Source organism: Triturus cristatus, chromosome 1_1 (assembly GCF_964204655.1).
Source record: "Triturus cristatus chromosome 1_1, aTriCri1.1, whole genome shotgun sequence".
Lineage (NCBI taxonomy): Eukaryota > Metazoa > Chordata > Amphibia > Caudata > Salamandridae > Triturus > Triturus cristatus.
This window is the reverse complement of record NC_140579.1, coordinates 230322571-230339969: the sequence shown is the minus strand read 5'-3', so window position 1 is coordinate 230339969 and position 17399 is coordinate 230322571. Positions and strand designations below refer to the sequence as shown.

General features: G+C 46.4%; 1 protein-coding gene across 3 annotated transcripts in view; it reads left to right on the top strand.

Moving 5' to 3' along the window:
- The window catches only part of RAB7B (RAB7B, member RAS oncogene family), a 352153-nt gene that overhangs the window by 15862 nt on the left and 318892 nt on the right, over positions 1-17399 (top strand). The window contains exon 2 of one of the 3 annotated variants that reach the window (XM_085625518.1): positions 16731-16791. The exons of the other annotated variants lie outside the window; for them this stretch is intronic. Coding sequence (XP_085481644.1) covers positions 16789-16791 — 3 coding nt within the window. The 5' untranslated portion in view covers positions 16731-16788. The remainder of the gene's footprint in view (positions 1-16730; positions 16792-17399) is intronic. 3 annotated transcript variants of the gene reach the window in all.

Below are 17399 nucleotides of genomic sequence, written 5' to 3'. Positions count from 1 at the left end.
GGAAAGGTAAACCTTTAATGTCTGGTGAACACAGGCCTTTTTAGCACCATGACGCTTGCGCTAATCAGGGAGCACAGGCCGCTGCAGTTCCTTGAAACTGCTTTACTCAAGGAGCATAAGCCTTGGACAGCTCATTGAAGTCCTTGCTGCCCATAAAACATACACCGCTGCAGTTCCTTGAAGTTTTGTGGGCTAGAGAGCACAGGCCCCTTACTCCTTGTGTCAACCAGGGAGTACAAACCGTTGAAGCTCCTCGAAGCTTTTACTTCCTAGAGAGCGCAAACCACGCAGCCTCTTAAAACCCATGTTGCAGAAAGAGCATAGGCTGCTGTGGCTCTTTGAAGATCGTGCTGCCAGGAGAGGACCAAACATTGCAATGCAATAGGTCTCGCATTTACAACAGTTTGAGCTATTGGCATTGTAAATGACAATGCCTTTTATTTATGTGTTTTGAAAACCTGCAAGCAGTGCATAAATACAGACTAAAAACACATAAATAAAAGGTATTGTCATTTACAGTGCGAATAGCTTAAACTCTCCCAAATGCGAGACCTATTGCATTGCAAAGGCTTGTTGTTCCTTTCCAGCAGCTGTATTTTTAGGTCAAAGCCTACCAGAAAGCACAGCTGTCTGGTTTGCTAAAGACATCTTGGGGACATTCTGAAAACTTCCCGGGGAATGTATTCCACCCATTGCTTACCATTGGCTTTGTATTTTGTAACTGACATTTTCTGACTTTATTTTCTAGCTCTATTTGTTTTATTCTGTCCAGCTTCCCGATTATTCTGCCACCAGTGCTGCAATCTGTGAATAGGCGTAAAATCTTGTTCTTATCTTGTCACATTTGCTGTGCATCCAAAAACAGAGGTCGTATGTCTGACTCAGTCTTCCAAGGGAGCTTGGTGTTTACTTTACCTTCTCTAACTCAGTGGTGTAGCTAGGCCTTAGGCCGCCGAGGGTGGCCCCTGCGTTTGCCGTCCGCGGTGGCCGAATCTAAGAGTGGGGGGCGCTGGCGATTCCAGCGGCCGATGGCCACGACGGCCACAGGTAAGAGCAGGGGGCGCCAACCGCCGCCCCCAAAATTCATGCCGCCCGGGGCGGACCGACCCCTGCCCCCCTTGCTACACCACTGCTCTGACTTAAAAGTGAGAGGAATAATGTAACAATCTTGCTGGATACTGGGGGTAGGAAAGGGGGTTTTGTAGCACACAACAACATTTAAATGAACTGTGTAAGTAGTTCAGAATTAGGAAAACAAACGAAGAACTTTTTTATTAATTCTGAAGTCTGTTGGAAACAAATACCTTAATATGATCAAATCAAATCAATACACTATGTGATGCCATTTCCTCATATTGTTTGTGCGCTGTTTAGTGGTATTACTAATACTGTATGTCTGTGCAAATGTAATAGTCACGTCAATTTAAAATGTGTTGTCTGTAATGGCAGTGTGCTACCACACCATGCATACTCCACTCTACGTCACTCCACTCTACTCCTCACCTCTCCATGCCACTGCATTTTATGCCACTACACTCTACACTACTCTATGCCACTCTACTCTGCACCACTGCACTCTAAGCCACTCCAGTCTAGGCCACTCCACGCTACTCTGCACAGCTCCACTTTATGCCAGTCAGCACTATGCCACTCTACAACACTGCCCTCTACGCCCTGCGCTCTATGCAAATACACTCTACGCCAATGCACTCTACTTTGTACCACTTTACTGTAGGCCTCTGCACTGTACGCCAATCCACTATACGCCACTCTGATCTACTCTGCACCACTGCACTCTACACCACTTTATGTCATTCCACTCTACGCCACTTCACTCTACCCTGCACCACTCCACGCTATGCCACTTTTGTCTACTCTGAAAAAATCTTCTCTACGTCACTGCACACTACGCCACTGCACTCTATGCCATTGCACTCAACATCACTCTACTCTAAACTACTGCACTCTAACCCAATGCACTCTACACCATTGTGCTGAATGTCACTGCACTCTACTCTGCGCGACTGTACTCTATGCCACTACTCTCTACGCTAATGCACTCTACGTCACTGCATCTCCGCCACTGATCTCTCCGCCACTCTACTCCAGACTACAGCACTCTGCGCCAATGCACTTTATGGCACTCTACTCTGCATCACTGCACTCTACGCCACTGCACTCTACGCCACTGCACTCTATGCCACTATACACCACTCTACTCTGCACCACTGCACTCTACTCCACTGGGACTACAATTTATGCCACTCCCATTCGGCACCATTGCACTCTGTACCACTGAACTCTATTATACGCCACTGCATTCTACATCACTGCATTGTATGCAGCTAAATTGCACTCTCCATCAGTTAACTGTACTCTTCACCACTGCAATCAAGACCACTATGCTCAACACCACTCTACTTTATGCCTCTGCACTCTACACCATTCTACTCCACTGCACTCTACTTTGCAACACTCCACTCTACGCCACTCTGCACTCTACACCATTCTACTCCACTGCACTCTACTTTGCAACACTCCACTCTACGCCACTCCACTCTGTCCTACTGCGCTCTATGCCACTGCACTCTTTTCCACTCTACTCTGCATCACTCCACGCTATACCACTACTCTTTGCAGCACTCCACTCTAGGCCACTGCACTCTACGGCTCTACACTTTTCGCTACACCACTCTACTCTGCACCACTCTATGCTGCTGCACGCTATGCAACTCTAGTCTACACTACTGTGCACTATGCTACTCTACATCACTGCACTCTAATTTACGCCACTGCATTCTATGACGCTGTATTGTATGCTGCTGAATTCTATGCTGCTGCACTCTACCCCACTATTCTCTGCAACACTCTACACCAGTCCACTCTACAGAAATCCACTCTACACTATGCCACTCCGCTGTACGCCACTCTACGTGACTCCACTCTGCTACTCCAATACATAACACTCTACGCCACTCCACTCTGACACTCTACTCCAGTCTTCACCATTCCACTCTTCGGCACTCCACACCACTCTCTTCTATGCCACTAACAGTTAGCCATGCTGAAAAGCAGCCACACTAATGTACAGCATGGCTTAAACACATTGCCAATACCTCTTCCATAGACTTTGCCAATGCTTGTTACATTCCTGAACTGTCCTTAGATGCAGCCAGCTGCCACGCTGAGTAGAGGCAACAAAAGACCCTCTGGCTCACAGTTGTGATTCACCACACAAAAGATCCAGATCCCAGTGACTTGAGATGCAACAATCAGTCTTAACAGCAGAAAGCTCCAGGTAAGGAGTTAAAGGAAGCTGCAAGCCCTTGCTATAGACTGAGGGTGCAATTTGCCTTTACCCGCCACCCAAGAGGCAGTAGCTAATCTGCCAGAATATAATAAAAAAAGCCTTTAACAATTTTAAGAAAGTAATCACCTTTTTAAAAAAAGACTGGATTAGCACAACAGTTGAGCAAAACCTCGCAGCGATCCTTTTCATCATTTTGTTTACTGACCGCACCGCGATAATTTGCACATGTGCATTAGATTGAGTTAAGGGACTTTTTGGAGGGCACAATAGCCGTTCTCTTATAGCCCCCAAAACCTGCATCACGACCATGTCCAGACAATTAGGACCCAAAGCAGGGCATTAGACATGAAGAATCCTCACAGTTGCAGAAGGTCCAGTTAAAAGGACCATCTGTGGAGCACAGGATTTGACCTTTGACAGCCCCAGCAAACCGCATCATGTCCAAGTTCACGACACTACTGCATCATACGATACAAACATTCAATATACAGTTTTTTGACGAGGAACCAGGAGGCATATCAGGATTTTCCTTGACCACTTAAGGATGCCAAAGCCAGTGGCAGCTATTTTATTTATCTGGTGGCTCACAGACTGCTTGTCATCGAGCCATACACCCATATTCTTTACAACAAACTGGAGAAGGACTGATACCCATAGTAGGTGCCACAGATGCAGACGCCACAGGTGGGCGCCCACCAGCTGAACCTCTGTCTTGTCCCCATTAAGTTTAGTGAGTTCATATTCATCCAAGATGAAACTTGGGCAATACAGTTGGAAAGGGATTTTGCCTTGTGGTTATCCTTAAATGATGGAGATACCACAATTTGTGTGTCGTCTGCGTACGAAGACAATGTCAACCCATGAAATTCTACAATCTCAGCTAAAGGTTTCACATAGAGATTGAAGAGACGAGCGCTTAGGTTGGCACCCTGTGGCACCCTGGAAACTAAATCATGAGATTGGGACCTGTGATGGTGTGAATGCATCTGAAACTTGGCGACATGTAGAAAAGAACTCATCCAAGCCAGGGCAGTGCACTGCACACCCATATCTCCTAGTCTGGAAAGCAGAATGGAGTGGTTCACAGTGTTGAATGTGGCACTGAGATCCATAGGTATCAGTGCTGCAGCACCACCCGTGTCCAGCTGACAACGCAGGTATTCGGTGACACCGAGGAGGGCAGATTCGTAGTGTAACCAGTCTTGAAGCCTCATTGCGTAGGGTTCATAAAACCATTCAGTTCGATGTAGGATGAGTGCTGCAGGTTAACATGTTTCTCCAACACCTATGTCAAGGTAGGCAAGAGAAATATAGGCCTATCATTTGACTGTATGAGAGGGTCAATATTTTTGTTGTTGTTTGTAACTAAGGCTAGCTTCCATGAAAAGAGAACAATGTCTTCTGTACAGGAAGTATTCAGAATTTGAGTGAATTGCTCCATGACTGGCAACGCAAGGTCACTCAATATCAACGAGGGACAGGGCTAGAGTGTAGGACCTGATTTAGTAGCCCAAAGCAGAGAGCTAAATCTAGAGGATGGAAAGTATTCCAGGTGCAGGTTGTGCTAGGAGGAAGTTCAGAAGGACTAACCAACAAGCATTTACAATGCAATAGGTCTCGCATTTACGCGAGTTTGAGCTATTGGCATTGTAAATGACAATGCCTTTTATTTATGTTTTGGTGTTTAAAACATAAATAAAAGGCATTGTCATTTACAATGCTCATAGCTTAAACTCTCACAAAAGCGAGACCTATTGCATTGCAAATGCTTGTTGTTTTGCTGATTCAGGAAGAGGAATAGGAGACATGCCGTTGGGGCCCAAGGGGGAGAGCACAGACAGACAAGAGAGAAGTGGTAACGGGGCGAAGGAAAGGAATGGAAACAAATGTAGTCTATATTGTATTGGTGACTCGGGAAAGGAGAACGTTAGAAATGAGGTACAGAGGAAGTAAGAAAGTGGGAAAAGGACAGCAATATAGAAGGCACTGGTTGGGGCGAAAAGAGGGCACTTGGAATAGGGGTGGAGGGAACGTGAGAACAGAGAGAAAGAAGACTGGTGCTCGGAGACCCTGAGGCGGAAATAGGGACGAGTCGGATGCAGGGCACTTTCTTGGGAGGGATAATAAAAGGAAAAGGCATAGACGGGGTTTCGTAGGATGAGAAACTGTGCTACACTCCAACCACTGTTAGTCCTGCCTGTGAAGGTCACCAGATTCAGTGAAAGGAACATTGAGAAAGAGGGTGATGGGTCTGTGGACGGGGCAGGAAGGACTTTGAGAGGGAGCTCCATGACAGAACTCTGATCATAAAGGAGGCTCTAATGACCATGTCAGTTGGTGATGGTCGATAACATTTCCTAGGGACCGTTCGAGCTGCGGGGCTTGGGGAAGAGGATGTGCCAGAGAGCAGGGGGTCTCACTGGGGACAATCAACAAGCAGGGCCAGTCCACCAAAGGTGCAGGGAACAGTGGGAACTATTTATTTTTGCTGTGAAGGGACGCTGAAGCTATCCCATAATTTTTTGAAATTTTGGCAATCTTGGTCTTCTTAAACCTCACACTCCCCTAGTCAATAGTCCAAAACCAAGCAAGGCTAACTCAGCGTTTCCTCCTTCGTCTGTCATTCAACTACGTAAAATTACATTGAGTAATATCTGTAAATTACATTACACCTTATTTGGATAGTCAAGGTCGGAATTATCTAGGGACCCTACTACAGACAATATCGAGGATTTATTAGTTTACATCAATTGAAATAGTCATAGTTGATGTTTTTCGCTACTACTACAATTTAACAACACATCTTCACTAGCTTGTCTCTAATTTATCTGCAAGTTTGACTTTTGTCTAAAAATGGTGTGCAGTGGCCTCCTTAGCTGCGTTTATCAGTGCCCTTGTATTACCTATGAAAATTGACTTTAGTTTTGGATCCATTTAATTGAAACCAGCTCTGATGCATCCGGGTTTCGATTTCTGATTAACAACTAGTTACATTAAAAAAAATGGAATTGGACCAGCATTTAATTATCAGTGGACTGCCACTATGTTGACCTGTTGACAGCAAACGCACCGAACAAACCCAGGTGTGCATGTAAAGTGTCCACTGGTCCAACCTAAGTGTAGGAAGGTGGAATCTGACTAATGGTTGCCCCCAACTTTTTGCCAGGTATTTGAGTGGTTTTTGACTAGTCTGGCTGGGATCCTGCTATCCAGGACCCCAGCCTATCTGCTTTCTCCTTAAAACTGAGGATGCCCTGACAGTCCCTTGTAGATGGTACCCAAGGTACCCAGGGCATGGGTCCCTCAGTAGGCCTTCCAGGGCTGCAGCACTTATTGTGCCACCCTGGGACAGCCATACAAACTGACACCACCAGACCACTACTGTAGTCTGGGTAAGGTGGTGCTAGCACCCCTTACAGGGATGTAGGTACCCTATATCCCACCCCATTACAACACATATACTCTCATAGGTCACCCCTATAGCAGGCCTTGCTAATCCTACAGGGCAGTGTGCTGAGGTATGTGTGAGGGGGGACCCCTACCTGAGTAGGGCCTCTCTGCAACCTTCGTAAAATCCTTGCTGGGTTGTTTGTAGTGTAGCCATACTATATACTCTTAACCGCATTATAAGTCTATCGCGTTAGCCTGATAACTTGAGAATGGCTACACAGAACCATATCGTGTTTGGTGTCAAACATGTAGGAATCCTACCCCCAGTCCAGCCATGGGCATGAGGGCACGATTCCCCCCTGGCGATATGGGAAAAGCGGCAGAATTCAGACACCAATTTAAAAGTGCACACGTAGTACAAAATGGCTACTACCCGCCACCCACACGACTCTGGCTGGCTGTTGCTGGGGAAAATCCCAGCCTAGCCAGCTGGACAATAGGGCTCCTGTGGCAGGGAGGTGCTAGCATCTCCCCAGACAGGATATGTGGATTGGAACAGGGTGGGTGCACCATATGTTGCCTTTCAGAGTTGCACGTAGGCAGCTACAGCGCCTACATTCTGCATACACCGCATGGAACCGGTTCAGGGGCATCCTGCCCATCGCCCAGGCGGGAAACACACAAAGGGGAGAGGGTGTAGCCACCCTTTCCCACCTCACCTCTCATTGGTGGACACTACTCTGGACACTCCCCTAATCTTGGGGATAAAGGTGAATAACGTGGCCCCAGAGCCTCAGATTAATCTTGGACTTCACAGACTTGACCTTCGACGAGCTGCTGCCCAGCTGACTGAAGAAATCTCCCTTGGGGTAAAGGAGTTACCCCCCTGCTTGGCAGGCACCTGAAACACTGCAAGTGACCCGGTTGGAACTTCGCTGCTCCTACGGACTTCGTCGACTTCCAGCAACCTCGAGGTGGAAAGATCACTCTTTTTGTCTGCTGCACCATTGCAATTGGATTTGAGGATTTTTTGAATAGGATATTTTACAAGTAAGTGGTTGTTGTGTCTGTTTGATTGTGGGCATTGCAGTTGTAACTACAATTTATTTTTGATAACTATCATCATTCCTTTTTTTTTAAATGTTGTGGGTAGTAGTAGTAGGCCCGAGCTAGTCATGGGCATGGCCTCATGGGTGGGTGCATGATGAAGCAACTGTTCCTTTGGTGTTTTTTGAATGTATTTCATTTTCAAGCATCATTTAGGGCATGGATGGCATTGGATTGAGTTGGGGAAGTGTGTTTTTTTGGGGTGGGCTTTCTGATGTTGTTGGGCCTGGCCATGTGGCTGGTGGCCATTTTGAAGCCTAGGCCTGCAAGCTTGCCTGGCCTTGTCTGCCAACAGGCCTGCTTTCATCCACTAGGATCAGAGCAGGTAGCCACAGCTTTATTAATCAAGTGTTTTCTGTGTGGTCTGTTGAATTTAGACATCTTCATTTAGGGCATGGATGGCATTGGATTGAGTTGGGGAAGTGTTTTTTTTTGGGGTGGGCTTTTCTGATGTTGTTGGGCCTGGCCATGTGGCTGGTGGCCATTTTGAAACCTAGGCCTGCAAGCTTGCCTGGCCTTGTCTGCCAACAGGCCTGCTTTCATCCACTAGGATCAGAGCAGGTAGCCACAGCTTTATTAATCAAGTGTTTTCTGTGTGGTCTGTTGAATTTAGACATCATTTAGGGCATGGATGGAATTGGATTGAGTTGGGGAAGTGTGTTTTTTTGAGGTGGGCTTTCTGATGTTGTTGGGCCTGACCATGTGGCTGGTGGCCATTTTGAAGCCTAGGCCTGCAAGCTTGCCTGGCCTTGTCTGCCAACAGGCCTGCTTTCATCCACTAGGATCAGAGCAGGTAGCCACAGCTTTATTAATAAGTGTTTTCTGTGTGGTCTGTTGAATTTAGACATCATCATTTAGGGCATGGATGGCATTGGATTGAGTTGGGGAAGTGTTTTTTTTGGGGGTGGGCTTTCTGATGTTGTTGGTCCTGGCCATGTGGCTGGTGGCCATTTTGAAGCCTAGGCCTGCAAGCTTGCCTGGCCTTGTCTGCCAACAGGCCTGCTTTCATCCACTAGGATCAGAGCAGGTAGCCACAGCTTTATTAATCAAGTGTTTTCTGTGTGGTCTGTTGTATTTAGACATCATTTAGGGCATGGATGGCATCGGATGGAGTTGGGGAAGTGTGTTGTTTTGGGGTGGGCTTTCTGATGTTGTTGGGCCTGGCCATGTGGCTGGTGGCCATATTGAAGCCTAGGCCTGCAAGCTTGCCTAGCCTTGTCTGCCAACAGGCCTGCTTTCATCCACTAGTATCAGAGCAGGTAGCCACAGCTTTATTAATCAAGAGTTTTCTGTGTGGTCTGTTGAATTTAGACATCATCATTTAGGGCATAGATGGCATTGGATTGAGTTGGGGAAGTGTGTTTTTTTGGGGTGGGCTTTCTGATGTTGTTGGGCCTGGCCATGTGGCTGGTGGCCATTTTGAAGCCTAGGCCTGCAAGCTTGCCTGGCCTTGTCTGCCAACAGGCCTGCTTTCATCCACTAGGATCAGAGCAGGTAGCCACAGCTTTATTAATCAAGTGTTTTCTGTGTGGTCTGTTGAATTTAGACATCTTCATTTAGGGCATGGATGGCATTGGATTGAGTTGGGGAAGTGTTTTTTTTTGGGGTGGGCTTTTCTGATGTTGTTGGGCCTGGCCATGTGGCTGGTGGCCATTTTGAAACCTAGGCCTGCAAGCTTGCCTGGCCTTGTCTGCCAACAGGCCTGCTTTCATCCACTAGGATCAGAGCAGGTAGCCACAGCTTTATTAATCAAGTGTTTTCTGTGTGGTCTGTTGAATTTAGACATCATTTAGGGCATGGATGGCATTGGATTGAGTTGGGGAAGTGTGTTTTTTTGAGGTGGGCTTTCTGATGTTGTTGGGCCTGACCATGTGGCTGGTGGCCATTTTGAAGCCTAGGCCTGCAAGCTTGCCTGGCCTTGTCTGCCAACAGGCCTGCTTTCATCCACTAGGATCAGAGCAGGTAGCCACAGCTTTATTAATAAGTGTTTTCTGTGTGGTCTGTTGAATTTAGACATCATCATTTAGGGCATGGATGGCATTGGATTGAGTTGGGGAAGTGTTTTTTTTGGGGGTGGGCTTTCTGATGTTGTTGGTCCTGGCCATGTGGCTGGTGGCCATTTTGAAGCCTAGGCCTGCAAGCTTGCCTGGCCTTGTCTGCCAACAGGCCTGCTTTCATCCACTAGGATCAGAGCAGGTAGCCACAGCTTTATTAATCAAGTGTTTTCTGTGTGGTCTGTTGTATTTAGACATCATTTAGGGCATGGATGGCATCGGATGGAGTTGGGGAAGTGTGTTTTTTTGGGGTGGGCTTTCTGATGTTGTTGGGCCTGGCCATGTGGCTGGTGGCCATATTGAAGCCTAGGCCTGCAAGCTTGCCTAGCCTTGTCTGCCAACAGGCCTGCTTTCATCCACTAGTATCAGAGCAGGTAGCCACAGCTTTATTAATCAAGTGTTTTCTGTGTGGTCTGTTGAATTTAGACATCATCATTTAGGGCATAGATGGCATTGGATTGAGTTGGGGAAGTGTGTTTTTTTGGGGTGGGCTTTCTGATGTTGTTGGGCCTGGCCATGTGGCTGGTGGCCATTTTGAAGCCTAGGCCTGCAAGCTTGCCTGGCCTTGTCTGCCAACAGGCCTGCTTTCATCCACTCGGATCAGAGCAGGTAGCCACAGCTTTATTAATCAAGAGTTTTCTGTGTGGTCTGTTGAATTTAGACATCATTTAGGGCATGGATGGCAATGGATTGAGTTGGGGAAGTGTGTTTTTTTGGGGTGGGCTTTCTGATGTTGTTGGGCCTGGCCATGTGGCTGGTGGCCATTTTGAAGCCTAGGCCTGCAAGCTTGCCTGGCCTTGTCTGCCAACAGGCCTGCTTTCATCCACTAGGATCAGAGCAGGTAGCCACAGCTTTATTAATCAAGTTTTTTCTGTGTGGTCTGTTGAATTTAGACATCATTTAGGGCATGGATGGCATTGGATTGAGTTGGGGAAGTGTGTTTTTTTGGGGTGGGCTTTCTGATGTTGTTGGGCCTGGCCATGTGGCTGGTGGCCATTTTGAAGCCTAGGCCTGCAAGCTTGCCTGGCCTTGTCTGCCAACAGGCCTGCTTTCATCCACTAGGATCAGAGCAGGTAGCCACAGCTTTATTAATCAAGTGTTTTCTGTGTGGTCTGTTGAATTTAGACATCATTTAGGGCATGGATGTCATTGGATTGAGTTGGGGAAGTGTGTTTTTTTGGGGGTGGGCTTTCTGATGTTGTTGGGCTTGGCCATGTGGCTGGTGGCCATTTTGAAGCCTAGGCCTGCAAGCATGCCTGGCCTCGTCTGCCAACAGGCCTGCTTTCATCCACTAGGATCAGAGCAGGTAGCCACAGCTTTATTAATCAAGTTTTCTGTGTGGTCTGTTGAATTTAGACATCATTTAGGGCATGGATGGCATTGTATTGAGTTGGGGAAGTGTGTTTTTTTGGGGTGGGCTTTCTGATGTTGGTTGTCTTAAAGACATGCTTTTGTTGTATGTGTCTGGTGTGTTGGTGTGCAATGCATGCACCCTGCAGACCTTTTTGGGGCCTGTGAATGTTCGTATTTCCATTTTGTAGCATTAAAAAGGCAGAGCAGTGTGCTTTAGCATGCATCCTTTACGTGGCTTTTATAGGCCTTTTGTCAGCTCCTGGTGTTTCCCAGCCCCCCGGCTTGTTTGTGATTTGTGAGTGTCCATGTGGGTGGTGGCCTTTTTTTGTGTTTGGACTGGGAGTTATTAGTGTCCTGCTTTTGCCATAGGCCTGCATGGTTTTCCTATTGGCTATTTGGTTGACTGAACCACAACAACAAATGCAACATTTCACTGATGTTCTTCTCCTGGCTTATTTGCTTTTAGGTGCACAAAAGACAGAGTAGGAGGTGTCATCAGCATCACCCGGCTACCCGTTGTACTGACAGCCAGACAGAAGTCCTGCTGCGCATTACGTCCACGTGTGACCAGAACTTGTTTTGCATCTGCATCCTGCCTGACATCTGAAGAAGATGGCCCCAAAGAAAGGTACCAGGTCCAGTACCAAGAAAGTTGCCGGTGAGAAGAAGGAACAGAAAAAGGAAGTGCCATTAACCACGACTGGTGGTGTTCCGGCTAATGTTTTTTTTGGCACCAAAAAAGTTACGCCTGCAGCAGCGTTGTCCGGGAACCAAGCTGGGAGCTGCCCAGCGGTCCAACCCCACCAACCTAGGCCCAAGGGCTTTAGTGTCGCAGAGGTAGCCAGTCTACTAACGAGCAGCGATGTTGAAGAAATGTCATTACTGCAAAGTAGTACACAATCAAGTTCAACGCAGGCGCAAACTCAGCAGAACAGTGTGCAGCCGCAACAAGAACAGCAACAGCCGCAACAAGAACAGCTGCAGCCGCAACAGGAACAGCAGCAGCCGCAACAAGAACAGCAGCGGCCGCATCAGCCCACCATAGTAGTTGTTGCTCCTGACGTAGGGGCATTTCAGGAAATCGAGCTTCCTGCAGACAAAGTGGAGCAAAGTCACACCACTGTTTCAGAAGATCTATTGTCTTCCAGACCACCAGCAAGGAAAAGGAGGCTTAGTCCATCATCTTCTTCTTCAAGCCCCGCTTCTGATGATCGTGATGCCACTTGGCTCCCACCAGCTCAGTCTGAGAGTGATATACGCCACAAGACAATGCTTCTGAAAAGGAAGGTCCCAGAAAAACTTATAGTTATGGAGGTAGATGTAGAAGAGGGGGGTGATGATGATGTTGATGAAGACGAGCCAGTCATCACGCACATTACTCCCGCCCCAAAGGGATTGGAGACTAACATTCTCACCCTATCCAGAAAGGCTGCTACTGAGCGGGATGTAGCACGGATATCACCAACACAGGTTACACCACCACTACCTCCAGCTGCCATATTTTCCAAGACCCGGCAGGGACCTACATCCAGCTCAACCATCTCAGTAGGTAGTGGTAGTAAAAGTCACAGTCTAGGTGCACAGGGTCACATTTCAAGCACACTCTCCAGTTCATCTGGTATTGAAAGTGGCACATCCAGCAGTGCCAGAAAGTTCTCCTCCCCAGTTTGGGACTTCTTTTCTGTTAGCGCCAAGGAGGAGAACGTTGCTATATGCTCAATTTGTCGGCAAGGTGTTCGGCGTGGTAAGCTTGGTACAAACTATGGTACCGGAGGACAAGCAAGTCATCTCAGAATACACCACACTATCGTGTGGGAGGATCAGCTACTTAAGTTAAAAGAAAGTAGAAAAACTCAACCCATTGAAGTTGGTCAGGATGAATCAGGGAGCGATATTATTGCAGTGGCAGGTGAAGAAGAGGGAGGCATTTCTAGCCCTGTCCCCAGTAGTGCAGTGGGAACGCCCACATCTTCCTCAGTAACATCAGAGTGGCACCGCAGTAAGAGCTATACTCTGAGTCAGGCTGAGAGTGAGACACCAAGGCGACCGAGTACCGCAATGAGACAATCTGTGTCGTTGAGCCTTAGTGGGTTAATGAAAACAGCACCACAAAGGAAAGTAATCCAGCCTACCATTGAGAGCATGTTTAGGTTGGAGGGGCAGTTCCAACGCAACCACCCAACGGCACGATTGTACAATGCGAAGCTGGCTAAAATGTTAGCGCTGGACCGTCTTCCTTTTTCATTTGTGGAAGGGGTGGGTTTCCTTGAATTTGTGTCTGCCATCTGCCCTAAATGGAAGGTCCCCAGACGGTCCTATTTCGCAAGAATTGCTGTTCCGGCACTACATCATGATGTGCTGGAATTGGTTGGACAAGCTTTGCAGCAGAGTGCTGTGCACAATAGCCACCTGACAACAGACATGTGGACCAGTTGCCAAGCCACAGATTACATGTGCATCCCTGCACACTGGATCTCTTTTGTGGGGGTTAGAGATAAGCTATCTGCACGAGGTGCTGTCGACACAGCTGCGATTTTTGAAGGTACTCGGAAACATGCAACTGTAGCCATGTTCGCCATGGAGAAATCTCATACGGCTGAAAACATATTACACGAGTTTCGCAGCAAGGTTTTGGAATGGCTGCGGCCAAGAGGGCTTGGTATTGGTTTTGTTGCCACAGACAATGGCAGTAATGTACTTAAGGCCATGGAACTTGGTTCCTATTTCAGGGTTCCGTGTTTGGCGCACTGCATAAACATTATAGTTCAAGACTTTCTGAAAAAAGAACCCATAGTCAGCAATTTACTGGCCACCTGCTGAAGAATATGCACTCGTTTCAGCCATTCTTTTAAAGCTCGAAAGCAGCTGAGGATCATCCAACGTGAACATAGGATGCCAGTCAAGGCACTCATCCAGGAGGTGGCAACACGTTGGAACTCAACGTATTACATGCTTGATCGTCTGTATGAGCAGTACAGGTCCCTCCATGAATATGTCTGGAACAGAAGCGGGGATGCTACTGTTAAAGGCATGAACCTTGAGATGGATCAATGGAGCCTAATTAAATGCCTGACTGAGATGCTGTGTCCTTTTGAGGTCTTCACACGTGAAGTCAGCAAGGAGGACTGTACAATGGGCCAAGCTATCCCATTATTGCAAATGCTAGAGCATCAGCTGAATAATGTGTCTGAATCATACAAAGGTGTAGAGAACAAAAGGCAAGCCCATGACTTGGTGGAGAGCTTATCCCGGCGCTTAGCTGAAAATGTAAGGCGACAAAATAACATTTTGTCACAAGAATATTACATTTGTGCCACAATTCTGGATCCACGTGCAAAACTTGGACTGAAGACATTCTTTGCTTTTTCCGAGATTGATGTTGCCTGCTACAAAAGTTGTATAGCTGAAGCAGCCAGTAAGTTGGAAAACGAACGGCTGCTAATTAAAAGCCCGCAAGATCAACCCACAAGAAGTACTGAAGCAGGCCATGCAGGATCAAGTGCAACTTCGTCGGCTGAGGGCAGTGCGTTTGGATCACAACACTCACCATCACTATCGACCACAGAAACAATAACTGGATCATTAGGCCCAGTACAATCATTACACGATTCGTATGTAAAGTTAGGCAGTAATAAGCACAGCGCTGATGCACAGAAAAAACAGCAACCCTGAACATTGAGCGGATGGTCCAGGCCTATCTGGACGACCCAACAGAGGTCTACATTGATCAAAACCCATTGCAGTATTGGTATAGGAAAAGGTCTGAATGGCCACAGCTCAGCAGGCTGGCGATAAGCTATCTGGCTCGCCCTGTCGCAAGTGTCTCTTCCGAGCGTGTTTTCAGTGCTGCTGGTTCCATTGTAACATTGAGAAGGACTAGTCTCTCGCCCAAAAACGTGGAGAGGTTAACAATGATCAAAATGAATCAGCACTTCATACCACTGAATTACACAATACATGAAGCAATGGAGGAAGATGAGGACAGCGGCTCAGGTGACGGAAGTAGTGTGTCACATGATGATTACCTACTACTGGCTGACCCCCCAGAGTTTGAGGACGAGCTATACTTCCCTGACAATTAGGCTTGCACTTACTGTCTTCCTCCCTTTTTTCCCACCGTTGTTTGTGTGTCTGTCGTTCCGGTTACAAACTTGTGAATCACAACAAATCCATTACCACCGTCTTCTACTCTTCTTATTTAATATACAATTTTCAGGTGTCTGCAATTTGACAGTACAGTCCTCCGAATCCAGCTCCTCCGCTCCATCATACTGAATCTCCCACCCAAATCCATTGCCCTCATGAATGATGATTGGATGATGGTAAAATGCTACAAGAAAAAAATCAAACTTTCCTAGTCCTGCCAAAAGAAGTGGCGCATGAATCAGATGACTACTATAGCTATCCTCCTTTTAAGAGCCGAGAGAGACTGGCCATTAACTGAAAATAAGATAGAACAGGTAATGATTGATGCCATGCATTGGACGCAGAGTCGCAGACTGAATGATTTTGTTGTGTTTGTTGTGCATGAATTTATGTAATTGTGCACTGCCACTAATCAACTTTCTACAGAACACACTAAACTTAACTCAAGGTGAATTCAATTTTCCCCTTCTTGCAAATAAGAAATTGCTTTTAATTCAATACAGGAAGGGGACTCACTATATCTGCGCAATGAGTATGATGACACAACAGCACCGCCCATCATGATGATGGCGAAATAGACGGCCCGTTAACTTAAGATGAGAAGGAACAGGTAATGACAATTAATGGCATGCATTGGACACCTGACTCTGAGCAATTGGTCTTTGTGTTTTTGTTGTTTGTTTGTTGCGCACAAAGTGAAGTCAAAGTGTACTAGTAATCTATCTTTCTGTACACATTAAAGACTGACTCAAGTCAATAAGATTTCTACTCTTGTTGTGTAATGACAATTTTACTTCTACTGCAGGCCGATCTTCACAGTCAGTCAGTAAAAGTATCGGAGATGATGATGAAGTCAGGAGGACGTTTCATGAGTGGCATAAACTTAAAAGCCTAAACGTAAACACGTCAACAACAACCACAGCAGACCCAAATGTCTTTAGAAGTGGAATAGAGTGTAGCGGTGGGATGACTGCGGTGCATTGATTTACTAACTTAAACTGTAAAATGGTATGTTTGGAATGGATAATGTGCTTTGCCTTTGTCCAACTCTTTAAAAACAAAAAACAAAAAAAAAGTACTCTAAAGTCTTAACGTAGGATGTGCTACTGCTAATCACTGTGGGCCTGCTCTCTCCTGTTATTGTTGAAGGTCAGTGCTGGAAACAGACTAGAGTAGAGATGATGCATACATGCCACCTCGGAAAGTGTTCTTGTTGCACTACACCATAACTTGTGCATTTGTTTCAACTTTGTTTCTCAATATCCCCTTTGGTTTTCCATCTACAACTACAGGCCGGGCCTTGCCCTATACTTTGGAAAACATTACAATGCACACTTACCTTACCAATAAGTCAACATTTTTGTTTCCAGCCGGGCAGTGGCGAGGCGACACACCCAAGATTGATGGACGAGAGGAGGACCAAGAGGAATGGTGAGATGCAAATCCAGTCCACATTTTTTACCAGGATAACACAGTAACAGTATCCATTTTTATCTTCTTTTAAATAATTTGATTAATATTTTGTATACAATCTTTACAACAGTGTGTTCTTGGAGTTGTTATTATCATCATTAGGTTTGCTCTCTGTCTACGATTCTTCCCTACCAACATTTAAAATTTCTATTTGCTATCTGTAAAAGTATTAAGGCCGGAACAACAGAACAAGAACTAGAAGTATATGTAATCCGGGTCTCTCATCATCATGCATGCATTTCCTTTTTCTCCCTTAACATATGGATATGGTAGTCTTCAATGATTGTCGTTTGTTTGTCCATGCATACTGTTTTTCTATGTCAAACCTTTCCCAAAACCCCCCTTCCCATCCATTCAACAAACCCTAACCCTCTTCCCCCGGGCTGTGTGACTTATTGTCGAGGTGTGACTAAATTAAATGTACACCAATACTTAATCACACACTTGCTGGGGCGGATGTGGCGAAAACAACAGTACTTCAATTTCAAGGCAGAGCGATGATCTTCTTCTGCTTGCCCACCCATGAGTAGGATATTTTAGGTTATTTTATTTGACAAAGGAACATA